Source organism: Pseudophryne corroboree, chromosome 2 (genome assembly GCF_028390025.1).
Source record: "Pseudophryne corroboree isolate aPseCor3 chromosome 2, aPseCor3.hap2, whole genome shotgun sequence".
NCBI lineage: Eukaryota > Metazoa > Chordata > Amphibia > Anura > Myobatrachidae > Pseudophryne > Pseudophryne corroboree.
In genome coordinates this window covers 134,368,777-134,396,200 of record NC_086445.1, presented here as the reverse complement: position 1 = coordinate 134,396,200, position 27,424 = coordinate 134,368,777, and the positions used below count along the sequence as shown (strand labels likewise).

The 27,424-nt window shown below is 46.0% G+C and overlaps 1 protein-coding gene across 1 annotated transcript; it reads right to left on the bottom strand.

The window, feature by feature from the left end:
- Positions 1–1,060: 1,060 nt before the first annotated feature.
- On the bottom strand, positions 1,061–26,484 carry POMP (proteasome maturation protein). The gene is made up of 6 exons (XM_063951735.1): positions 26,376–26,484; positions 23,139–23,239; positions 14,721–14,781; positions 6,882–6,983; positions 1,915–2,008; positions 1,061–1,176 (listed from the first exon to the last, which is right to left on the bottom strand). The coding sequence occupies exons 1-6, from the start codon at positions 26,376–26,378 to the stop codon at positions 1,109–1,111; spliced, it is 429 nt and encodes a 142-aa protein (XP_063807805.1). The 5' UTR covers positions 26,379–26,484; the 3' UTR covers positions 1,061–1,108.
- Positions 26,485–27,424: the final 940 nt, after the last annotated feature.

The following is a 27,424-nucleotide window of genomic DNA, read 5'->3' as shown; positions in this document are numbered from 1 at the left end:
ATATATATATATATATAGTTTAGGACGGCTGGAGTCAGAAAGTCTGACTTGCTGTTTATATTGTATGCACCCAACAAGATGGGTGCTCCTGCGTCTAAACAGACGATTGCACGTTGGATCTGTAGCACAATCCAACTTGCACATTCTGTGGCAGGCGTGCCACAGCCTAAATCTGTAAAGGCCCACTCCACTAGGAAAGTGGGCGCATCTTGGGCGGCTGCCCAAGGGGTCTCGGCATTACAACTTTGCAGAGCAGCTACGTGGTCAGGGGAGAACACGTTTGTAAAATTTTACAAATTTGATACTCTGGCTAAGGAGGACCTGGAGTTCTCTCATTCGGTGCTGCAGAGTCATCCGCACTCTCCCGCCCGTTTGGGAGCTTTGGTATAATCCCCATGGTCCTGACGGAGTCCCCAGCATCCACTAGGACGTTAGAGAAAATAAGAATTTACTTACCGATAATTCTATTTCTCGTAGTCCGTAGTGGATGCTGGGCGCCCATCCCAAGTGCGGTTTGTCTGCAATGCTTGTACATAGTTATTGTTACAAAAATCGGGTTATTCTTGTTGTGAGCCATCTTTTCAGAGGCTACTTCGTTTTGTTATCATACTGTTAACTGGGTTCAGATCACAAGTGGTACGGTGTGATTGGTGTGGCTGGTATGAGTCTTACCCGGGATTCAAGATCCTTCCTTATTGTGTACGCTCGTCCGGGCACAGTACCTAACTGAGGCTTGGAGGAGGGTCATGGGGGGAGGAGCCAGTACACACCATGTGACCTAAAAGCTTTTTTAGATGTGCCCTGTCTCCTGCGGAGCCCGCTATTCCCCATGGTCCTGACGGAGTCCCCAGCATCCACTACGGACTACGAGAAATAGAATTATCGGTAAGTAAATTCTTATTGTAAACGCCCCTCCCACATCTCTGCACATTACATCTGCAGTGCAGCATGGCTTTGCACAGATGCAGTTATTTGTTCTGTTCTTATTTAGTTACCAAATCAGAATCTGCCCCAGAGTTCAGGTGAAACCAAAACAATAATAAATGGGAGTCATGAGGCATTTACAAAAGAACTGAAGACATTTTATTGAAGTAGCTGAAAGCATATGTTACAGTAGGCCCAGACTGTATTCCATCATCATGTGTGGTTCTCCGATCACCTCACTCTGAGAAGGATCTGCAGCACAAACAAAATACACATGATTAGCTGCCAGAGGGTAGCGTTCACCATCTACAAATCAATAGCAATAAGGAGAGACTGGAAACAAACTGAACAAGCAATTGTCCCATTTAATCCTATGCACAAAGTTCTAGAACGCCAGAATATCCTAGAAAACGTCCTTGCTCCTGATGCCTTGTGAATGCAGCCATTTTGTTTGGCGTCAGTATTCATGAATAAGTATCGACTAGGACATCACCGAGGCAGTAAAATCCCCGCAACTGGATGGTTGCAATAGATACACCTTATTCCAATACATTCAATTTTTATTGAAAATCATGCCCCGATCCTTGGAATATATTCAAGACGGGAAAGAATACTTCTTCAACATACAAGCATGCCCACCAGACATAATGGCTGGGAAATTTAAAAAATAAAATAAATGATAGATAGATAGATAGATAGATAGATAGATAGATAGATAGATAGATAGATAGATAGATAGATAGATCTATTATATACACACACACATACATACATACATACATACATACAAACAAACACACACATTCACACAGTATGTTACCAGTTATGTAACTACACTATATTTGAATGTGAAACTGCACAGGTAAGAGAACTTTCTGCATAACTGGTATGGAAACACACGTGAACATAAAAGCAGAACATAAAGAAGCAACTTGGATGTAGAATGTTCACCCTAAGTAACACTGACAAGGAATTATCTAGGATTTTTACCATTGAGAATATCTTCAAAGTCAATGCACTCATCATTTCCTCTCAGGGTGTCCAGAGCAATGTTAGAGCTTGGAAGGAAAGGGAGACGCTGAACCTGCAAGAACACAAACAGAAATAGGGATTTACAACAGTTACAGTGGCTTGCTAAAGTATTTACTCCCCTTGGCTTTTTACATTACAACCTGTAATTTATTTTATTTTTTTAATCTGAATTTTATGTGATAGATATGCACAAAATAGTCTAAGTTGGTGAAGTGAAAAATAAAATAAAAAAAAGTATATAAAAAATATTTTTTATAAATAAAAATGTGAAAACTGGCATGTGCATATGTATTCACCCCCCTGCTATAAAGCTCCTCAAAAGTTCTGGGGCAACCAATTACCTTCAGAAGTCACATAATTAGTGAAATTAAGTCCACCTGTGTGCAATCTAAGTGTCACATGATCTATCAGTATAAACACACCTTTTCTGAAAGGTCCCAGAGGCTGCAACACCACTAAGCAAGAGGCATCACACCATGAAGACCAAGGAGCTCTCCAAACAAGTCAGGGAAAGTTATTGAGAAGTACAAGTCAGGGTTGGGTAATAAAAAAAATAAAACATCCAAATCTTTGATGATCCCCCGGAGCACCACCAAATCCATCATCTTCAAATAGAAAGAACATGGTAACACAACAAACCTGCAAAGAGAGGGCCGGCCACGGAGAGCATTAATCAGAGAGGCAGCACAGAGACCAAAGCTAAGGAGCTGCAGCGTTCCACAGCAGAGACTGGTGTGTCTGCACATGTGACCACAATAAGCCGTACACTCCAAAGAGCTGGGCTTTATGGAAGAGTGGACAGAAAAAAGCCATTACTTAGCGTTTTAAAATAAGACGGCACTCTGAGTTTGCCGAAAGGCATGTGGACGACTCCCCAAATGTATGGAGGAAGGTGCTCTGGTCAGATGAGACTAAAATGTAACTTTTCGGCCACCAAGTAAAACACTGTCTGGCGCAAACCCAACACATCCCATCACCCCAAGAACACCATCCCCCAGTGAAACATGGTTGTGGCAGCATTATGCTGCGGGGATGTTTTTCAGCGGCAGGGACTGGGAAACTGTTTTGAGTTGAAGGAAAGATGGATGTTGCTAAATACAGGGATATTCTTGAGCAAAACCTGTTTCAGTCTGCCTGTGATTTGAGACTGGGACGGAGGTTCACCTTCCAGCAGGACAATGACCCGAAGCATACTGTAAAGCAACACTCAAGTGGTTTAAGGGGAAACATTGAAAAGTGTTGGAATGGCCTAATCAAAGCTCAGATCTCAATCCAATTGAAAATCTGTGGTCAGACTTGAAGATTCCGGAAACCATCCAACATGAAGGAGCTGGAGCAGTTTTGCCTTGAGGGATTGGCAAAAATCCCAGTGGCAAGATGTGGCAAGCTCATAAGAGACTTATCCAAAGCGACTTACAGCTGTAATTGCCGCAAAAGGTGGTTCTACAAAGTACTGACTTTAGGGGGGTGAATAGTTATGCACGCTGAAGTTTTCTGTTATTTTGTCCTATTTATGGTTTGCTTCACAATAAAAAAAAACAAACACAACACCATTTTCAAAGTTGTAAGCATGTTCTGTGAATGAAATGATGCAAACCTTCAAACAATCCATTTTAATTCCAAGATCTGAGGCAACAAAACATGAAAAATGCAAAGGGGGGTGAATACTTTAGCAAGGCACTGTATTATCTGGGAGATCTCCAAGAGGTTTTAGTAGGTAAAAATAAGATGTAAAGAACAATTCAAACATTACATATAAAGTATAGATCAAAGACTGCACCATATATTGCAGACTATAAGACACACCCAGTTTATATCCTGCCAGACAACATACAGTGACACAATTGCCATCACTCAGCAGGTATCACTTCTGCTCAAGGTGATGGAGTTCACTGGAACAGTGCTAAAGCTCACAGTTTCATACATACATAGAAGAACTGCACACTCCATACTAGACAAGAGATTATTGCAGTGTATCGTTAAAAGGCATTCTGTAGGTTTCAGAATGATTCAACCTTCAAAAACAGGGAATAATGATGGGTGCAAATATGGCTCAGTATGGTGACTTTTTAGGTCTCATATAGACAAGGTTATTGGGCATACACAACAGACATTGCGAGCTGAAACGTGCGAAGAGTCATCTGTATGGGCGCCCAAACAGCACTTTCCACATCACGCTAATTAGTTTAGACGGGTTTAGCTGCTCTACACAGCTTAACCAGGTATGTTTGGGTGTGACGTGCATGAAAAAAAAAACATGTGAATATCGCCCTGTGATTCCAGTCGCTTTGGATGGAAGGTTAGGCAGAACAATTGATTGATGTCCACTTCTAAGTACCTGCACCTTAGCAAATATACCCTTTAGACTACAATATCATTAGATATTAAGGTGTATATTCAATAAGAGTCTGATCCATTCCGACATGCATTTGTCGGAATGGATCCGACAAGCCCTATTCAATGAGCAGCCAAATCAGACTGTCGGATTTGGCCATTCCCTGTGCCCAGTCCGTGCTGCAGCTGTCAGCAGCTCCCTGTGTGTGAGATCACAGGGAGCTGCAGCGGGAGCCGTGTAGCCCAGTGCCAGTCCGGGAGCGTGGCCGGGGAAATGGGGGGGGGGGGGGGGACGCCAGTCGTAGGTACCTGCCCACCCTTTCCCTCGCCCCCCCCCCCCCCCATCTCAGACTTTTTTTTTTTAAAGTCGAATTGAGATTGTTGGAAACGGTGCCAAAACCTGTCGGATTTGGATGCGTTTTTGACAAAAGCATGTGGATCTGCGGCTATTCCGCCAATCCACGTGTAAAAACAAAAACAAACAAACACAGCCCCTGTTGAATAGGTCGGAACCCCTTCCAACCTAAATCAGACGGAAGCTGCAGTCTTTCCGACAAGACGGCGGCTTCCGACTCTTATTTAATACACCCCCTAAGTCTGCAAAACATAAATATATTAAAAAAATAATATATGTATGAACACTGGATGTTTCTGAAAGTGGATGCTCATTATGAGAAATTATCCACAGATGTCATTAGTCCATAATAAAAGCAGTAACATTGCTCATAGGTTGATAAAAAGTGAATATTAATGAACCAGTTATAAAATTCAAGATTTTGACCTAAACCACAATCTGATACATTTCCAAGACACTGCAACAGCATAACAAGAAAAGCATTTACATCATTGTCAGAACAGTGTCACCTGATACACTGAAAATATTTACTACACGTGGCAGTAAATAAATATTGTCCATGTTAAAAATCCCCTGGGGTTTGGGGTATGTAAGATAAAGATCTCAGGCTACAAAAATAAGGCTCTCTGGGTATAAACAAAAACAGATTGTGAGAACCTAGTCGCATGACCTTTCTTCAGGTGTAAACAGTTATATTTCCAGGTATTGGAGGTAGTTCATCTGCCACCTAGAGGTGGTGATTGAAAACCATTGTTGAATTGTTCAGTTGCTCAAATGAAGAGGAAATTCATCTGAGGATTCCTGAGAGATTCCTATTGTGTATAACATACAATGGCACAAATTCACATGGGCTGGCTGGCTTGGGGAGTCCTATGCCCTGGAACTGAACCTTAGGAATGTTGGGAACCTACCTGATGAGGTCACCTGGACGTGGTGGCTGGGCCCATATTGTTGGCCAAAATTATGCAAAGAGCCCCAATTTTACTTGATGTTAAAGTGCAAAATTTATTACAATTATCCTGATTAGTAATGTTTGGAGCGTGCACCTGCATTCTCACATGGTGTGCCTCCTCTTGTAGCAGGTGACCACATCTCAGCACCCATGGAAGACTGAGGCTGGGCGTAGCCCCTGGACTGTAACTGTGTACTCTTCCCACTAGCATTTTGTGATAAGCATGGCTGCTAATGCTTGTTATTCTTAATTTACTTATATTGGCCAGAATATTCTCAGCGCTTTATAATGGAGAACAGACAATAATAAAATGAGACTGGATACTGAGAGAAGCGTACATTATTAGTCACTCAATTAGTACTGTTGTGGACAGTAATTGCATGCCAGCTATAAACTGTTGTGTACAGATGTGTCCTCATACATCTTGCTTTAATATGCCACGCAGCGGGAGATGCCTGGGGTGAGTGAGCCGACAGGTCCCGTGCAACTCAGTTAGCATCTGCTGTCTTTTTCCCCCCGAAAATGCCTCTTATTTGCATTGCTATGCACATAGGATGCACATGCAGCTTATACTGGTTAATAGGATAAGCGGCATGCCTATATTCTATGTGCGTCTGTAACTGCATATGAAATGGTACGTTACAGTGTTTCCTAGGAATCACTTTGTATGCAGATACAGCACACAGACTATGGGCATGCCGCTTGTATGTCCTATTTCCATCGTTTTGGGAGTAAGATGCATTTTAATGGATAAGTCACACAAAGGCACTCGGCGCTACTGAGCCATGCCATAGCATGGCCTGACTAGAAGGGCCATTTAGATGTATAATTTGCATGTTGCTATATATACACACACACACACACACACACACACACACACACATCTTTAGTGCATTATAGTGAAGACCTTGTATTTTTATTGCTAAAGGCTTCTACATAAGCGAAACAAATGTTTTCTATGGACGAATATGGTAGAAGCACCTTATACTACCAGAGATGCCCCCAATATACTGCAAGATGATCTCTAAGCATCTCAGACTTTCGTTAGCCAATACGTTACAGCTGTAGAATTATTAGATGAGCTACCCCTATAGTGGAATATAATGGCACAAAGACTTGGTACTGTTTGCCTTATTACATTGGATACATGTAATGTATTTCACATAAAACTTAAAAATGGTCTCCCTGTTACAGTGGGCTGTAAGAATCACCTTTAAGTTCCACGCTTCAGTGACTTCTGTCATCCTAACCATTTACACTACAGGTCACACTGTTACAACTCACCAGCTTGGCTGCCTTGGCCTCCATCTGTAGCTTCAGAGGAGCGTGCAAGCCTTGGATATTTCTTAAAGTGGACATACTGACTTTCTCTTTGTTTGCCTGAAACTAAAATAACAACTGCATTAGTATATAAAATAGCCACCAAAAGGACTCCCTCCCTCTACAATTATACAGGGCCGCCAATGTAATTCAGGCACTAATATCACTAAAAGACAAAAGACAGACGTACCAAGCATAAGGCCAATCAGGCTCTGACGAGGGTAGTTATTACACAGCAGCGGTTCAACAGGGACAAGTCACTCCCCAATAACATATAGAAAAATAAATGGAAAACTGCACCATAATATGTCCATATATACTACAAATATTTGGAACTGGTTGGATTGGATAAAGCCATAGAATAAATAAAGTTATTACATGCACATTAAGTATTTAAAAAAATAAGAATTTACTTACCGATAATTCTATTTCTCATAGTCCGTAGTGGATGCTGGGACTCCGTAAGGACCATGGGGAATAGCGGCTCCGCAGGAGACTGGGCACAAAAGTAAAAGCTTGAACTAGCTGGTGTGCACTGGCTCCTCCCCCTATGACCCTCCTCCAAGCCTCAGTTAGGATACTGTGCCCGGACGAGCGTACATAATAAGGAAGGATATTGAATCCCGGGTAAGACTCATACCAGCCACACCAATCACACCGTACAACCTGTGATCTGAACCCAGTTAACAGTATGATAAACGAAGGAGCCTCTGAAAAGATGGCTCACAACCATAATAACCCGAATTTTGTAACAATAACTATATACAAGTATTGCAGACAATCCGCACTTGGGATGGGCGCCCAGCATCCACTACGGACTATGAGAAATAGAATTATCGGTAAGTAAATTCTTATTTTCTCTAACGTCCTAAGTGGATGCTGGGACTCCGTAAGGACCATGGGGATTATACCAAAGCTCCCAAACGGGCGGGAGAGTGCGGATGACTCTGCAGCACCGAATGAGAGAACTCCAGGTCCTCCTCAGCCAGGGTATCAAATTTGTAGAATTTAGCAAACGTGTTTGCCCCTGACCAAGTAGCTGCTCGGCAAAGTTGTAAAGCCGAGACCCCTCGGGCAGCCGCCCAAGATGAGCCCACCTTCCTTGTGGAATGGGCTTTTACAGATTTTGGCTGTGGCAGGCCTGCCACAGAATGTGCAAGCTGAATTGTACTACAAATCCAACGAGCAATCGTCTGCTTAGAAGCAGGAGCACCCAGCTTGTTGGGTGCATACAGGATAAACAGCGAGTCAGATTTCCTGACTCCAGCCGTCCTGGAAATATATATTTTCAGGGCCCTGACTACGTCCAGTAACTTGGAGTCCTCCAAGTCCCTAGTAGCCGCAGGCACCACAATAGGCTGGTTCACGTGAAACGCTGAAACCACCTTTGGGAGAAATTGAGGACGAGTCCTCAATTCTGCCCTATCCGTGTGAAAAATCAGGTAAGGGCTTTTATAAGATAAAGCCGCCAATTCTGAGACACGCCTGGCTGAAGCCAGGGCTAACAGCATTACCACCTTCCATGTGAGATATTTTAATTCCACAGTGGTGAGTGGTTCAAACCAATGTGACTTTAGGAACCCCAAAACCACATTGAGATCCCAAGGTGCCACCGGGGGCACAAAAGGAGGCTGTATATGCAGTACCCCTTTGACAAACGTCTGGACTTCAGGCACAGAAGCCAGTTCTTTTTGGAAGAAAATCGACAGGGCCGAAATTTGAACCTTAATGGACCCTAATTTTAGGCCCATAGACAGTCCTGTTTGCAGGAAATGTAGGAAGCGACCCAGTTGAAATTCCTCTGTAGGGGCCTCTTTGGCCTCACACCACGCAACATATTTTCGCCAAATGCGGTGATAATGTTTTGCGGTTACATCCTTCCTGGCCTTTATCAGGGTAGGGATGACTTCTTCTGGAATGCCTTTTTCCTTCAGGATCCGGCATTCAACCGCCATGCCGTCAAACGCAGCAGCGGTAAGTCTTGGAACAGACAAGGTCCCCGCCGGAGCAGGTCCTCTCTTAGAGGTAGAGGCCACGGGTCCTCCGTGAGCATCTCTTGAAGTTCCGGGTACCAAGTCCTTCTTGGCCAATCCGGAACCACGAGTATAGTTCTTACTCCTCTCCTTTTTATGATTCTCAGTACTTTTGGTATGAGAGGCAGAGGAGGGAACACATACACTGACTGGTACACCCATGGTGTTACCAGAGCGTCCACCGCTATTGCCTGAGGGTCCCTTGACCTGGCGCAATATCTGTCTAGTTTTTTGTTGAGACGGGACGCCATCATGTCCACCTTTGGTTTTTCCCAACGGTTTACCATCTCTTGGAAGACTTCTGGATGAAGTCCCCACTCCCCCGGGTGAAGGTCGTGTCTGCTGAGGAAGTCCGCTTCCCAGTTGTCCACTCCCGGAATGAACACTGCTGACAGTGCTATCACATGATTCTCCGCCCAGCGAAGAATCCTTGCAGCTTCTGCCATCGCCCTCCTGCTTCTGGTGCCGCCCTGTCTGTTTACGTGGGCGACTGACGTGATGTTGTACAATTGGATCAATACCGCCTGACCCTGAAGCAGGGGTTTTGCTTGAGTTAGGGCATTGTAAATGGCCCTTAGTTCCAGAATGTTTATATGAAGAGATGTTTCCATGCTTGACCACAAGCCCTGGAAATTTTGTCCCTGTGTGACTGCTCCCCAGCCTCTCAGGCTGGCATCTGTGGTCACCAGGATCCAATCCTGAATGCCGAATCTGCGGCCCTCTAGTAGATGAGCACTCTGCAGCCACCACAGAAGAGACACCCTTGTCCTTGGCGACAGGGTTATCCGCTGATGCATCTGAAGATGCGATCCGGACCATTTGTCCAGAAGATCCCACTGAAACGTTCTTGCATGGAATCTTCCGAATGGAATCGCTTCGTAAGAAGCCACCATTTTTCCCAGGACCCTCGTGCACTGATACCTGGCCTGGTTTTAGGAGATTCCTGACTAGCTCGGATAACTCCCTGGCCTTCTCCTCCGGGAGAAACACCTTTTTCTGGACTGTGTCCAGAATCATTCCTAGGAACAGGAGACGTGTCGTTGGAATCAGCTGCGATTTTGGAATATTTAGAATCCACCCGTGCTGACGTAACACTAACTGAGATAGTGCTACTCCGACTTCTAACTGTTCCCTGGACCTTGCCCTTATCAGGAGATCGTCCAAGTAAGGGATAATTAAAACGCCTTTTCTTCGAAGAAGAATCATCATTTCGGCCATTACCTTGGTAAAGACCCGAGGTGCCGTGGACAATCCAAACGGCAGCGTCTGAAACTGATAATGACAGTTTTGTACTACAAACCTGAGGTACCCTTGGTGAGAAGGGTAGATTGGGACGTGGAGATAAGCATCTTTGATGTCCAGAGACACCATATAGTCCCCTTCTTCCAGGTTTGCTATCACTGCTCTGAGTGACTCCATCTTGAATTTGAACCTCTTTATGTAAGTGTTCAAGGATTTTAGATTTAAAATTGGTCTCACCGAGCCGTCCGGCTTCGGTACCACAAACAGCGTGGAATAATACCCCTTTCCCTGTTGTAGGAGAGGTACCTTGATTATCACCTGCTGGGAATACAGCTTGTGAATGGCTTCCAAAACTGCCTCCCTGTCGGAGGGAGACTTTGGTAGAGCAGACTTCAGGAACCGGCGAGGGGGAGACGTCTCGAATTCCAGTTTGTACCCCTGTGATACTACCTGCAGAATCCAGGGGTCCACTTGCGAGTGAGCCCACTGCGCGTTGAAATTTTTGAGACGGGCCCCCACCGTGTCCGAGTCCGCTTGTAAAGCCCCAGCGTCATGCTGAAGACTTGGCAGAAGCAGAGGAGGGCTTCTGCTCCTGTGAAGAGGCTACCTGGTGCAGTCTTTTTCCTCTTCCTCTGCCCCGGGGCAGAAATGAGTGGCCTTTTGCCCGCCTGTACTTATGGGGACGAAAGGACTGAGTTTGAAAAGACTGTGTCTTTTTCTGCTGAGAGATGACCTGGGGTAAAAAGGTGGACTTTCCGGCCGTTGCCGAGGCCACCAGGTCCGATAGACCGGCCCCAAATAACTCCTCCCCTTTAAACGGCAATACTTCCATATGTCGTTTGGAATCCGCATCCCCTGACCACTGTCGCGTCCATAACGCTCTTCTGGCAGAAATGGACATAGCACTCACTCTTGATGCCAGGGTGCAAATATCCCTCTGTGCATCACGCATATATAGTAATGCATCCTTCAAATGCTCTATAGTTAGTAATATACTGTCCCTATCCAGGGTATCAATATTTTCAGTCAGGGAATCCGACCACGCAACTCCAGCACTGCACATCCAGGCTGATGCGATTGCTGGTCGCAGTATAACACCAGTATGTGTGTATATACCCTTCAGGATATTTTCCAGCCTTCTATCCGCTGGTTCTTTGAGGGCGGCCGTATCAGGAGACGGTAACGCTACTTGTTTAGATAAACGTGTGAGCGCTTTATCTACTCTAGGGGGTGTTTCCCAACGCGCCCTATCCTCTGGCGGGAAAGGGTATAGTGCCAATAATTTATTAGAAATTAGCACTTTTTTATCGGGGGAAACCCACGCTTTATCACACACCTCATTTAATTCATCTGACTCAGGAAAAGCTACTGGTAGTTTTTTTACTCCCCACATAATACCCTTCTTTGTGGTACTTGTAGTGTCAGAAATGTTCAATGCCTCCTTCATTGCCGTGATCATGTAACGTGTGGCCCTACTGGACATTACGTTTGTCTCCTCACCGTCGACACTGGACTCAGTATCCGTGTCTGGGTCGACCCACTGAGGTAACGGGCGTTTTATCGCCCCTGACGGTGTCTGAGACGCCTGGACAGGCACTAATTGATTTGTCGGCTGTCTCATGTCGTCAACAGTTTTTTGTAAAGTGCTGACATTGTCACGTAGTTCTTTAAATACAACCATCCAGTCAGGTGTCGACTCCCTAGGGGGTGACATCACTAATACAGGCAATTGCTCTGCTTCCACATCATTTTCCTCCTCATACATGTCGACACAATCATACCGACACCCAGCACACACACAGGGAATGCTCTGATAGAGGACAGGACCCCACTAGCCCTTTGGGGAGACAGAGGGAGAGTTTGCCAGCACACACCAGAGCGCTATATATATCAATAGGGATAACCTTATATAAGTGTTACTCCCTTTTATAGCTGCTGTTTATAATTTAGCTGCCAATAGTGCCCCCCCTCTCTCGTTTTTACCCTGATTCTGTAGGGACTGCAGGGGAGAGTCAGGGAGCCGTCCTTCCAGCGGAACTGTGAGGGAAAATGGCGCTTGTGTGCTGAGGAGATAGGCTCCGCCCCTTCACGACGGCCTTATCTCCCGCTTTTTTCTGGAAAACTGGCAGGGGTTAAATACACCCATATAGCCCAGGAGCTATATGTGATGTATTTCTTTTGCCATCCTAAGGTATTTCTGTTTTTATTGCGTCTCAGGGCGCTCCCCCCCAGCGCCCTGCACCCTCAGTGACCGGAGTGTGAAGTGTGCTGAGAGCAATGGCGCACAGCTGCAGTGCTGTGCGCTACCTTAGTTGAAGACAGGAACGTCTTCTGCCGCCGATTTCACCGGACCTCTTCGTTCTTCTGGCTCTGTAAGGGGGGCCGGCGGCGCGGTTCCGGGACCCATCCAGGCTGAACCTGTGATCGTCCCTCTGGAGCTAATGTCCAGTAGCCTAAGAAACCCAATCCACTCTGCACGCAGGTGAGTTCGTTTCTTCTCCCCTTAGTCCCACGATGCAGTGAGCCTGTTGCCAGCAGGACTCACTGAAAATAAAAAACCTAAAATAAACTTTTACTCTAAGCAGCTCAGGAGAGCCACCTAGCATGCACCCTTCTCGTTCGGGCACAAAAATCTAACTGAGGCTTGGAGGAGGGTCATAGGGGGAAGAGCCAGTGCACACCAGCTAGTTCAAGCTTTTACTTTTGTGCCCAGTCTCCTGCGGAGCCGCTATTCCCCATGGTCCTTACGGAGTCCCAGCATCCACTTAGGATGTTAGAGAAATATCAATTAAAAATAAAATCACAGCTTCAAATTGATATATACTCCATTCATAGTTCAATATTAGCAGAGAAAATATAAGTGGTGTCTTCTGTTCATTAAATGTATATCACACGGAATATTCAATTGATCAGTCCTACATAAAGTAACACTCTTTAGTGGTGTTAAGAAGTCCAGCAATAGTAATTACGGTATGCGGTCAGCATAACCACTTGTCAGGATCATGGCTGTCACAATACCAACGCCAGTACCCCGACTGGGTTACCATACCGCCGCTGGTATACCGGTGAGGTAGGCGATTCCCCCTCTATGGGTGTCCACGACACACACTGATGGGGGAATAGAACCTTATTATGCCTGGATAACCGCATATAGGAAGATAGCCACATATTATGCTACTTCCGTCTGCCAAAGATCAGTACAAAACTGTGTTTGTATTAATGAGCCCTGGTTGGGTTAGATATATCAGTGGGAAAACCCACATATGAATAAACAGTTGTATTTGTCGGCCAATGTCATAGAGAGTAGTAGCATAATATGTGGCTATCTTCCTATATGCGGTTATCCAGGCATAATCAAGATCTGAACATTCCATAAATTTGAAGTAGTCACCTTCCATTGGATTTATTCATTATTTTCTATGGTGTACATGTCTGGATGAATTTCTATGTATCCTAGAGAGCAAGAATAAAAGACTACCTCACCTAGGTTGGGCACATTACCCAACAACTAACATTTGATTTTGAGATAAGAGTGCGCCCAAACAAGAGTCATACTTTCTCTCCTTGTGCATATACAACTGTTTTCTTTGACTCTGGGCGCACCGCCATACGGACTAATAGGAATTTCCACACAATATTGTCCACTTCTGGCTAATTTTGGATTGATCACGTAGTTAGAATCTAGGTCGGTGCAGGATCAAAAACCCTTCTTTCCTATGTAGATGTATAAGTGTCACATCAACTTAATCAGTACAGTCTCCTTGTGTATCATAGTCACAATGCACTGCAACTAAAAAAAGAAGATGGATGCCCATGACTAGTAGAGTCTCGCAGGACCTGTTGCAACTGCTACAGAGATGTATGGTGGCTTAGCAGTAGCCGCAATGCCAGGTGGGTTAGATTAGGGGACAGGGGAGGGGTAAAATAATTACCCCATCCCCTATCGGCATTCTAATTGTTGGGATGCTAATGTCAGTCATGTGACCACCGGCATCCCGACAGACAGGATCCTGTATCACACCCCTTATAAGTACTAAAAATAGTAGTAGATCCATGGTTTCAAAAGAAAAGTAGAGATACTAAATTGTGGTCCGATTTCTCCCAGAGTGCTTTGTGACACACGGTTACATTTCTAGACCAGTGCTTGGGTTCCTACATCTTAATAGCTGGATAACAGGAGAAATAACACACTACAAATGAAATATCTACTTACATTGAGAATAAACCAAGCTCACAGAAACTAGACTGAAACTTGGGGAGCTGAGTAAGTTTCACTCGTCCATCCTACAATTCAATCATCTCATAGTTAATTCCCTTAATGGCTGAGGAGTTACTGCGCACAGTTGGGATTAGCATACAGAGACAGACATTAACATCCTGCATTTAATAATGGAAACCTTAAAATTAACTTGTCTCCAATGAGGACATACAACAAGCAGCAGGCTCTCTCACTGGCACAGCCATAAGCTTCACCATGATGTGAGCTGCTCTACTCACGTACATCCACAAGAGGGTCTCATGTACTTACATTTTTTTCTAACAGTTCTAAAGGATGGCTTGGCAATAGCTCACTCTGGGCACTTGTAAACCTGCAATTAGCAAAAGTTCATAGTCTAGAGTATATGAGTAACATACAAAGTGGAGTAATAAGCGGGTCATAAAATATACATACACAATTTTGTACTTAGGTGATAGAGGATCAACACAAAGAGCAAATTGTTCTCCATTAGGACATATTTCCATTAACACTTCACACATAACATCAGTCCATTTTCCCTATCTATAAACCTGAACCTACAATCTAAGTACATATCCTATCTGATGAAACGGGCTGCATTATCTACAAATGAAGAAACAATCAGTGCAATACCCGAGCAGATTCTAATTATTAAGGAGGAAAAATGCAGACCAATTAAAATCTCTACAGCCTACTGCTCCTGGTTTACCTGCACCCATGAGAAATATTTATATTTCCAGAACATTTGTACTTGTCAGGCTGGAATTCTGGATACAGAATATGATATTAAGGAGATAGATAGATAGATAGATAGATAGATAGATAGATAGATAGATAGATAGATAGATAGAATGGTGTGAGCCAGTGTCCTGCTTACTCCCTGGAGCTGTCCAACTACAGTTCCTCTACACCAGGCATTCCAAACCACAGTCCTCAAGGCACACTAACAGTGCAGGTTTTAGTGATATCCAGGCTGCAGCACAGATGGTTAAATCAAAATAACTGAGCTACTAATTAAGTCACTTGTGCTGAAGCCTGGATATCACTAAAACCTGCACCGTTATGGCCCATACACACGATGAGATTCGGGCTATGCCCGATTCTCACTATGCGACAGGGGCTAGGTCGGCACATAATGAGTGTGCTTGCGATACTGACTATGTGCGATTTTGTCTAAGTGTCAATTTTGACTCTCTTTTATATCTCTATAGAGATAGTCAAAATTGACTTGCCTGCACAGTCTATCTATTCTTGCGATGCCAACCGCACATCGGGATCGCAAGGCGACTTTCACCTTGCGACCTGCACTAACTTTTCTTACGATTTTAACTATATAGTCAAAATCGTAAGAAAAATCTCACCGTGTGTACACACCATTAGTGTGCCTTGAGGGCCGTGGTTGGGAATGCCTGCTCTACGGTAGATGGTCAGTAACGTAGGAGGAAGACAGCGTGGAGTGGGCATGCACTGAACAGTGCTCCAGGAGATAATAATCTTTAAAACAGTCTTATAACCAAATGTGGAGCTTCTCACAGATAGGGGCAATTAAATCGTTTTTTTTGCACCTGTTCTTCTGTCTAAAGTGAAAGGAGATCGCAAAGCGAAATCCGTTTGGTTTTTCCCCCCCGCGAACGTTAAGCCCAAACAGAGCGGATTTAGCAGTGTAAGGGGGACATTTACTAAGTAGTGATAAGAGCGGAAAACTGAGCCAGTGGAGAAGTGGCCCCATCAACCAATCAGCAGCTCTGTATCATTTTATAGATGTTACTTCAGTGCTGATTGGTTGCCATGGGCAACTTCTCCACTGGCTCACTTCGCCACTCTTATCACCGCTTAGTAAATGCCCCCCTTAATTGGCTAAACCAGTCTAAACTAATGGGCATGACATGAAAAGTGCTACTTGGGCGCCCCAAACAGACGAGTTTTTGAACATTTCAGCTTGCCACATGACGTGCCTATGCCCCCATCCCCACAACATGGCTATTTGCACCTGAACGAAGCAACAATTTAATTGCTTAGTCGGGTGCCATCTAGCGGCAGCCGCAAGGAAAAACCAATTGAATTCCAACCCATATCTATTTAGTTTAAAATTAACTGAAGACTAATTATAGTCTGCTGGACTACAGACTGTTAACTAGGTGACATCTGAAGACAAATGAGCACACCAGGGTTTATTTAGGTATACTTTAGCACAATGGTAGAATATCTATGTAATCTATTGTCTGTTCTATATTAGTAATTAAAAAAAACATTATTTGAGATTATAGGGGGTCTATTCAGTGCATGTCGGATCTCCGACAATGCCGTATTCAATTTGCGGGCAAAACCAGTCGGATTTTCGACAATGTCAATCCGACTTTTTTTTTTTTTTTTTTAAAGTTGGCTTGACATTGTCGAAAATGGGACTAAAACCCATAAACACGTGGATCCACGGCTAATCCGCCGACCCACGTGTTTGCCGACAAGTCGGAAAAACAGCAGCCCCATTGAATAGGTCAAATCATGATTCAACCTAAAAAAGTCGGAAACTGCCATCTTTCGACTAGACGGCAGTTCCAACTTCAATTGGATGGACCCCATAGTATTCTGTGCTGGATATTGGAAGAAATGGGCAAATCCATGATTACATGATGTAACAATACAAAATATGGTAACTGCCATGTGAATGCTCTTTATAACCACTTTACAGTTCATCTAAATCTATTTTATGTCTCCGTACTTTGTAGTCATTGTACAGTTCTTGGTAAAACTTGGTAGACAGTTATACATCCCATAATAATAAGCTAGGGTGTGCAGTCCAGGCCCCATTTCCATATAGACAGTTATACATACTGAACAGTAATAAAGACCCAACGGGTGTTATTCAATTGTTTTAGGCGCAGATAATGGGCAAACAACATAGCAATTAAAATTGTTGCTCTGATCGGGAGCAAGTGCTGCAGGCTCCGAGGTGTCGAGCAAAAATGTGCAAAAAAGTCCGGCTTTTGGGCATACAAACGGCACTTTCGCATTATTTTGGCCGCTTTGTGCAGCTAAACATTGTGCAATTGGCCCAGACAAGTGCGATAATTAATGGACGCCCAAAACAACTGAATTGCTCCCCAATTAATTATCACCACTCAAGAAAACAAATTGACTAAGGTTTGGTATCTGCATTAAACACAAATTTAATTTTCATGTTAAAAGTTGGAGGGGAAAAAATAAGATTTTACTCACCGGTAAATCTATTTCTCGTAGTCCGTAGTGAATGCTGGGAACTCCGTAAGGACCATGGGGAATAGCGGCTCCGCAGGAGACTGGGCACAACTAAAGAAAGCTTTAGGTCACCTGGTGTGCACTGGCTCCTCCCACTATGACCCTCCTCCAAGCCTCAGTTAGGACACTGTGCCCGGACGAGCTGACATAATAAGGAAGGATTTTGAATCCCGGGTAAGACTCATACCAGCCACACCAATCACACCGTATAACTCGTGATACTATACCCAGTTAACAGTATGAATATAACTGAGCCTCTCAACAGATGGCTCAACAATAACCCTTTAGTTAGGCAATAACGATATACAAGTATTGCAGACAATCCGCACTTGGGATGGGCGCCCAGCATCCACTACGGACTACGAGAAATAGATTTACCGGTGAGTAAAATCTTATTTTCTCTGACGTCCTAGTGGATGCTGGGAACTCCGTAAGGACCATGGGGATTATACCAAAGCTCCCAAACGGGCGGGAGAGTGCGGATGACTCTGCAGTACCGAATGAGAGAACTCCAGGTCCTCCTCAGCCAGGGTATCAATTTTGTAGAATTTAGCAAACGTGTTTGCCCGACCAAGTTGCAGCTCGGCAAAGTTGGAAAGCCGAGACCCCTCGGGCAGCTGCCCAAGATGAGCCCACCTTCCTTGTGGAATGGGCTTTTACAGATTTTGGCTGCGGTAGTCCAGCCGCAGAATGCGCCAGCTGAATTGTGCTACAAATCCAGCGAGCAATAGTCTGCTTAGAAGCAGGAGCACCCAGTTTGCTGGGTGCATACAGGATAAACAGCGAGTCAGTTCTCCTGACTCTAGCCGTCCTGGAAACATAATTTTTCAAGGGCCTGACTACGTCCAGTAACTTGGAATCCTCCAAGTCCCTAGTAGCCGCAGGCACTACAATAGTTGGTTCAAGTGAAAAACTGATATCACCTTAGGGTCCTCAATTCTGCCCTATCCATATGGAAAATCAGATAAGGACTTTTATATGACAAAGCCGCCAATTCTGATACACGCCTGGCCGAAGCCAAGGCCAATAACATGACCACTTTCCGCGTGAGATATTTTAGATCCACGGTTTTTAATGGCTCACACCAATGTGATTTTAAGAAACTCAACACCACGTTGAGAACCCAAGGTGCCACTGGAGGCACAACCGGGGGCTGAATATGCAGCACTCCTTTTACAATGTCTGAACTTCAGGTACTGAAGCCAGTTCTTTTTGGAAGAAAATCGATAGAGCCGAGATCTGTACCTTAATGGAGCCTAATTTTAGGCCCATAGACACTCCTGCTTGTAGGAAATGCAGAAATCGACCTAGTTGAAATTCCTCTGTTGGGGCCTTTTTAGCCTCACACCAAGCAACATATTTTCGCCATATGCGGTGATAATGTTTTGCAGTTACATCTTTCCTGGCTTGAATCAGCGTAGGAATGACTTCCTCCGGAATGCCCTTTTCCTTTAGGATCCGGCGTTCAACCGCCATGCCGTCAAAACGTAGCCGCGGTAAGTCTTGGAACAGACAGGGCCCCTGCTGCCGCAGGTCCTGTCTGAGCGGCAGAGGCCATGGGTCCTCTGATATAATTTCTTGAAGTTCTGGGTACCAAGCTCTTCTTGGCCAATCCGGAACCACGAGTATCGTTCTTACTCCTCGCCTTCCTATTATTCTCAGTACCTTTTGTATGAGAGGCAGAGGGAGGAACACATAAACCGACTGGTACACCCACGGAGTTACCAGAGCGTCCACAGCTATCGCCTGAGGGTCCTTTGACCTGGCGCAATATCTTTTATAGCTTTTTGTTGAGGCGGGACGCCATCATGTCCACCTGTGGCCTTTCCCAATGGTGTACAATCCTTTGGAAGACTTCTGGATGAAATCCCCACTCTCCCGGGTGGAGGTCGTGTCCGCTGAGAAGATCTGCTTCCCAGTCGTCCACTCCGGGAATGAACACTGCTGACAGTGTTAACACATGATTTTCCGCCCATCGGAGAATCCTTGTGGCTTCTGCCATCGCCATCCTGCTTCTTGTGCCGCCCCGTTGGTTTACATGGGCGACTGCCGTGATGTTGTCTGATTGGATCAGTACCGGCTGGTTTTGAAGCAGAGGCCTTGCCTGACTCAGGGCATTGTAAATGGCCCTCAGTTCTAGAATATTTATGTGTAGGGAAGTCACTTGACTTGACCAAAGTCCCTGGAAGTTTTTTCCCTGTGTGACTGCCCCCCAGCCTCAAAGGCTGGCATCCATGGTCACTAGGACCTAGTCCTGTATGCCGAACCTGCGGCCCTCTTGCATGGAACCTGCCGAATGGGATTGCTTCGTAGGAAGCTACCATTTTTTCCCAGGACTTGCGTGCAATGATGCACCGATACCTGTTTTTGCTTCAGGAGGTCTCTGACTAGAGATGACAGTTCCTTGGCTTTCTCCTCCGGGAGAAACACTTATTTCTGTTCTGTGTCCAGAACCATCCCCAGGAACAGTAGACGTGTCGTAGGAACCAGCTGCGACTTTGGACTGTTTAGAATCCAACCGTGCTGTTGTAGCACTTTCCAAAATAGCGCTACCCCGACTAGCAACTGCTCCTTGGACCTTGCCCTTATAAGGATATTGTCCAAGTACGGGATAATTAAAACTCCCTTTTTTCGAAGGAGTATCATCATTTTGGCCATTACCTTGGTAAACACCCTCGGTGCCATGTACAGTCCAAACGGCAGTGTCTGGACTTGGTAATGGTAATCCTGTACCACAAATCTGAGGTACTCCTGGCGAGGATGGTAAATGGGGACATGCAGGTAAGCATTCTTGATGTCCCGGGATCCCATGTAATCCCCCTCGTCCAGGCTTGCAATAACCGCCCTGAGCGATTCCATCTTGAACTTTAATTTTTTTTATGTATGTGTTCAAGGATTTTAAATATAAAATGGGTCACACCGAACCATGCGGTTTCGGTACCCCAAACCGTGTGGAATAGTAACCCCGTCCTTGTTGAAGTAGGGGCACCTTGAGTATTACCTACTGGGAATACAGCTTATTAATTGCCTCTAGCGCAGCCTCCCTGCCTGAGGGAGTTGTCGGCAAGGCATATTTGAGGAAACGGCGGGGGGGGGGGGGGGGGGGGAAGACATCTCGAATTCCAGCTTGTACCCCTGAAATACTACTTGAATGAAACAGGGATCCACCTGTGAGCGAGCCCACTGATCGCTGAAATTTTTGAGACAGCCCACCACCTTACCTGGCTACACCTGTGGAGCCCCCGCGTCATGCTGTGGACTCAGAGGAAGCGAGAGAAGAATTTTGATTCTGGGAACAGGCTGACTGGTGCAGCTTTTTCCCTCTCCCCATGTCTCTGTACAGAAAGGAAGCGCCTTTGACCCGCTTGCTTTTCTGAAGCCGAAAGGACTGTACCTGATAATACAGTGCTTTCTTAGTCTGTGAGGAAACCTGAGGTAATGGATACGAGGTCCCAGAGACCATCCCCAAATAATTCCTCACCCTTATAAGGCAGAGTCTCTATGCGCCTTTTAAAGTCAGCATCACCTGTCCAGTGACAGGTCTCTAATACCCTCCTGACAGAATGGTCATTACATTCATTTTGGATGCCAGCCGGCAAAATATCCCTCTGTGCATCCCTCATATATAAGACGACGTCTTTAATATGTTCTCATGTGTGACAGGATCACCGACCACGCTGCTGCAGCACGATCTGCAGGTCTCAGTCTAGTACCTGAGTGTGTAAATACAGATTTCAGGATAGCCTCCTGCTTTTTATCAAAGTGGCCGTTCCTAAAACGGCAGTGCCACCTTTTTTGACAACCGTGTGAGCGCCTTATCCACCCTAGGGGATATCTCCCAGCGTAACTTATCCTCTGGCGGGAAAGGGTACGCCATCAGTAACTTTTTAGAAATTACCAGTTTCTTATCGGGGGGAACCCACGCTTTTCACACACTTCATTCATTCATCTGATGGGGGAACAAAACACTGCCTGCTTTTTCTCCCCAAACATAAAACCCTTTTTTAGTGGTACTTGGGTTAATGTCAGAAATGTGTAACACATTTTTTATTGCCGGGATTAAGTCACGGATGTTCCTAGTGGATTGTGTATATGTCTCAACCTTGTCGACACTGGAGTCAGACTCCGTGTCGACATCTGTGTCTGCCATCTGAGTGAGCGGGCGTTTTTTGAGCCCCTGGTGGCCTTTGAGACGCCTGGGCAGGCGCGGACTGAGAAGCCGGCTGTCCCACAGCTGTTACGTCATGCACCCTTTTATGTAAGGAGTTGACACTGTCGGTTAATACCTTTCACCTAACCATCCACTCTGGTGTCGGCCCCACAGGGGGCGACATCACATTTATCGGCATCTGCTCCGTCACCATATAAGCCTCCTCATTAAACATGTCGACACAGCTGTACCGACACACCGCACACACAGGGAATGCTCTGAGGACAGGACCCCACAAAGCCCTTTGGGGAGACAGAGAGAGAGTATGCCAGCACACACCAGAGCGCTATATAATGAGGGGATTAACACTATAACTGAGTGAAATTTCCCCAATAGCTGCTTGTATATATAATATTGCACCTAAATTTAGTGCCCCCCCTCTCTTTTTAACCCTTTGAGCCCGAAAACTACAGGGGAGAGCCTGGGGAGCTTTCTTGCAGCTGCACTGTGAAGAGAAAATGGCGCCAGTGTGTCTGAGGGAGATAGCTCCGCCCCTTTTTCGCTGACTTTTCTCCCGTTTTTTTCTGGATTCTGGCAGGGGTATTTACCACATATATAGCCTCTGGGGCTATATATTGTGGTATTTTTGCCAGCCAAGGTGTTAATATTGCTGCTCAGGGCGCCCCCCCCCCAGCGCCCGGCACCCTCAGTGACCGGAGTGTGAGGTGTACATGAGGAGCAATGGCGCACAGCTGCAGTGCTGTGTGCTACCTTGGTGAAGACAGATGTCTTCTGCCGCCGATTTTCCGGACCTCTTCTTGCTTCTGGCTCTGTAAGGGGGACGGCGGCGCGGCTCCGGGACCGAACACCAAGGACTGGGCCTGCGGTCGATCCCTCTGGAGCTAATGGTGTCCAGTAGCCTAAGAAGCCCAATCCGGCTGCAAGCAGGCGAGTTCGCTTCTTCTCCCCTTAGTCCCTCGCTGCAGTGAGCCTGTTGCCAGCAGGTCTCACTGAAAATAAAAAACCTAAATCTATACTTTCTTTCTAAGGGCTCAGGAGAGCCCCTAGTGTGCATCCAACCTCGGCCGGGCACAAAATCTAACTGAGGCTTGGAGGAGGGTCATAGTGGGAGGAGCCAGTGCACACCAGGTGACCTAAAGCTTTCTTTAGTTGTGCCCAGTCTCCTGCGGAGCCGCTATTCCCCATGGTCCTTACAGAGTTCCCAGCATCCACTAGGACGTCAGAGAAAAAGAAAAAGAAAAAAAAAAAAGGAATAAATGAGATATTAACACATAACCACATACCCTGTTCGGAGAGTGTCCTGTATTCCATACCCCCCATACTGAGTAGAGAGTTCAGCTATTGGGATACTGTCCTTCAGCTGAGAAGAAAGAGCCTTAGTATCCTGAAAAAACAAACATGACAAATCATTATTATTACTGTTATTATTAAATGTTATTTATAAGGCACTGCAAGTGGTCTGCAGCACTGTACATCTGGAAACAGTAGGAAAGAACACAGTACACAGGACATTACAGTAAGCTAAACATCTCAGTACAATGCATCCAACAAAATGACATACATAAATTTCAGTAGGGTCACTACTTATAGATAGATCATAAGAACAGGAGACGAGTCTATACTGAAATGAACAACAAAGTAACACTCCAACTGCAGTACATAGGCCCTGATGCCAGGAAAATGCATACGCTTGCAAAACAGCTTAAGAAAGCCTAACTGGCATGACCCAAGTGCCCAAGCATATGGGAATTGGCTTGAAAGATGGCAACACTGAAAAGCCATGTCCGAGCAGTAGAACGGTTAATAGTTTATTTTTATCAATTAACAAAATGCTAAGTGACTGAACAGCAATCTTTGGTGTGACCACCCCTTGCCTTCAAAACAGCATCAATTCTTCTAGGTATACTTGCACATAGGTTTTGAAGGAACTCGGCAGGGAGGTTGTTCCAAACATCTTGGAGAACTAACCACAGATCTTCTGTGGATGTAGGCTTACACAAATCCTTCATTCTCTTTATGTAATCCCAGATAGACTTGACGATATTGAGATCAGAGCTCTGTGGGGGCCATATCATCACTTCCACGACTCCTTGTTCTTCTTTACACTATATATACTTCTATATCATTGGCTGTATGTTTGGGGGGGTTGTTGTTGTCCTGCTGCAGAATAAATTTGGAGCCAGACATCTTCCTGATGGTATTGCATGATGGATAAGTACCGGCCTGTATTTCTGAGGCATTGAGGACACCATTAATCCTAACCAAGGGCCTAAAATTCAGATCCGATTGCAGCAAATTTGTTAGCTAATCGGCAAAACCATGTGCACTGCAGGAGTGGCAGATCTAACACGTACAGAAAGAGTTAGATTTGGGTGGGTTATTTTGTTTCTGTGCAGGGTAAATACTGGCTGCTTTATTTTTACACTGCAATCTAGATTTCAGTTTGAACACTCCCCATCCAAATCTAACTCTCTCTCTGTACATGTTACATCTGCCCCCCCACCCCCCACAGTGCACATGGTTTTGCCCAATAGCCAACAAATTTGCTGCTGCGATCATATATGAATTAGGCCCCAATCCCAAACTTGTTGTAGGAAGCCAGGTCTGGACTGTATGGCAGATGACCAAGCTAATGGTTGTGTTCATGGACTTGTGGGCAGGGGCATTGTCGTGATGGATCAGGGCGTTACGAGTGCGAGTTCTAGGACAGCACCTGGAAATGGCTTCCAGCAGGCATTGGTTGGCATACAGTAGCAACATCTGTCTTCTCCACAAAAACAGCCATCTGTTTGGCCACAATGCACTCACATCGGAACTTCTGTGACAGCGTACCTCCACTGGGCTGACTGTTTGGTCTTGGAGTCGAAACGGTCGATCCAGTACGCATCGCCACTGATGCTCTCCCAGACAGAGTTGGAGCAACAGCCATCAAACCTGGCCAGTGTCTTGCAGCACCAAGTCACCCAAGCATCTTTCTGATCTCGAATCAGCTGATGGGGCACCCAGCGTGCAGAATCCTTGCTCAGTTCAAGCTTTTTGTGGCGTATCAAGCGAATGGATCCCAATGAGATGCACATCTTCTTCTCTAAGTAGACCACGGTCACCCTGGTGTCCAGTTCAACTATGGCCCGCACGGTAGCAACGCTGTCCTTGGTGAAGATAGACACAGGTCGGCCGCAGCACTCCTCGTCTTCTGGGCTGAAATCTGCAAACCACTCACAGTGGTTCGGGATGGTGCTTCCTCCCCAAAGGAGATGGTCAAAACCCTCCTGATGTCGCAGACCACTCTTGCAGTCGTAGATCAGGGCTCTCTAGAGGCCTCTGTTGATCGCCAATTCTATGTCGCCAATCCAACGAACATCACTAATTCAGTGAAACAAAATAAATTCCCTACCACAGCTAATGTGACAGTCTAAAAAAGAAAGTGAAAGTGCTGGGTGTGCGCTGTCTCAACCCTGCTGTTATCTGGCATACAATGATATACAGATATAACCATACAGTTGGTTCTAAATCGGAGTGGGAGAAGGGACCTTCTGACGTCTCTAGGGGAGGAGACACGTCACCAGGGGGAGGAGCTACAGCCAAACAGGGTCCCCGAAAAGTACCCTCATGGGCTCGCTTCGCTCGCCACCTGATTACTAAAGGTAATAGTTGGTGGCGTGGATAGTAGAGGAACTATCCTGCAGGCCTAGCTCCTCCCCCTTGTGTCGTTCCTCCTCCCCCTGACATAAAAGGTCCCTTAAGCCACTTGAATCTAGCATCTACCATAACCATGGGTGTAGTATGGTATGCCGGCTCTCGGGCTCCCGGCGACCAGCATACCGGCGCCGAAAGCCCGACCGCCGGCATACTGACAGCGTGGCAAGCGCAAAGGAGCCACTTGCGGGCTCGCTGCGCTCGCCACGCTACGGGCACGGTGGCGCGCTACACTATTTTATTCTCCCTCCAGGGGGGTCGTGAACCCCCACGAGGGAGAATAGTTGTCGGTATGCCAGGTGTCGGGATTCCGGCGCCGGTATACTGTGCGCCGGGATCACGACATTTGGCATACAGAAGACCACCCATAACCATACTGTTCAAATTCAGAACATGGGGCACACTACCATTAGCGCAGCCGCTGGAGAAGAAACTTGCAGAGGACCCAGAAACATGCAGAGGACCCAGGCCCGCAGACATGCTCCGATGGGAATGCCAAGTGCGCAGATGGTAGTGTGCCCCATGTTCTGCTATACTTGAACCTAATCATACATACAAGCTTCACTGATATAATCATACATACAGGCTGCCTGCCGTACACCGATATACAGATATAATGCCATCACACACAGGCTGCCGGCAGGACAGTCAGTGCGGCGTGTACAGCAGGCAGGGGGCCGTATGTCCGGGGATCCTTCACACCAAGCCAGTGACGCAGCAATGGACAGAAACAGCAAATAGAGCCCGGATTCCCCTTAACAGCACTGCAGGCTCCCAGCTGGAGGAGGCCTGGGAGAGGTGACGGGCCACCGCGCTGCACTCACCATGCTGCTGCCGGGAACGCTTCGCTATATACGGATCCGGCAACAAGTGAAAACAGTAGATACCACCGACTCACTTCCGGCTGCCAGTGCGCATGTACGGGACGTAGAGCCAAGTCATGCTTCCGGTACTTCAGCACGCACTGGTGGGCGGAGTCTGCTGAAAATAGTCGCCGTCGCGGTTGCTTCCATTTTGTTGGTTGGGATTTTTATTTTGCTAATTTCCGAAGCTGTTTAATGACAGTCACTCTGTGACTGTCGGATTTTTTTATGGTGTGGTCTCATGATGGCTGAGGAATAAGTGGGTTATTTAGTGAAACCCGTACGTGTTTTTTTTCTGTCTTCTTCCTCACATGGTTGTGTCTATGTTGCCTTTGTGTAAAGGACCTGGACGTGACAAAACGAGTGGGCAGGAGAGAACTTCCGCCCTTACAGCTCCTAAATGTCTTCTTCGTTCTCCGTCCGTTTGGGGTATTTTTTTTTTCTATGCAGCATTAGACGCTCGCCACGCATCGGGCTCGGTGTCTAGCTCCGCTTCGCTCGCCACACTTTTCTATTCCAAATAGATTGTGACATGGACCCAGGGGGTTATGGGAAAGGTCCTCTGCACGAAGAGAAACTAGATGCTACCCACCCAAATCTCACTCTCTCTGCACATGTTATATCTGCCCCCCCTGCAGTGCACATGGATTTGCCCAACTGCTAACAAATTTGCTGCTGCGGTCAACTCTAAATTAGGCCCAGTGTCCAAATAGTGGGACTGTCGTTGGCATGTATGCTTAAAGCAGGGCCATAACTAGGGATGTGTGAGCTGTGCTGTTGGCAAGGGTGCAGGGCCTTAGGGTTGGCACCATTGCTGCTCCATTGCATCTGCAATTGGCTTGCAGGGCGACTGGAATAGCACCCTGCAGTCAGTAGCACTGCTGATGAGCCTGTGCAGCCACAAAGATCGTCCTAATGAGGCTTCCAGCAGTGCTCTACTTCCCAGTGCCGGGCAGCCTTGCTCCCTTTGTGTGACAACATGATGCCACCTGTTCAGGCGTAGGGCTGGC

What these genes read in the sequence shown, in the direction of transcription:
- POMP (XM_063951735.1), bottom strand. An exon ending in AGGCCAAGGCAGCCAAGCTG is followed by an intron (nt 2,009 to 6,881) that starts GTGAGTTGTAAC and finishes GTGTTCTTGCAG; the next exon opens with GTTCAGCGTCTCCCTTTCCT. An exon ending in CTTTGAAGATATTCTCAATG is followed by an intron (nt 1,177 to 1,914) that starts GTAAAAATCCTA and finishes TTTGTGCTGCAG; the next exon opens with ATCCTTCTCAGAGTGAGGTG.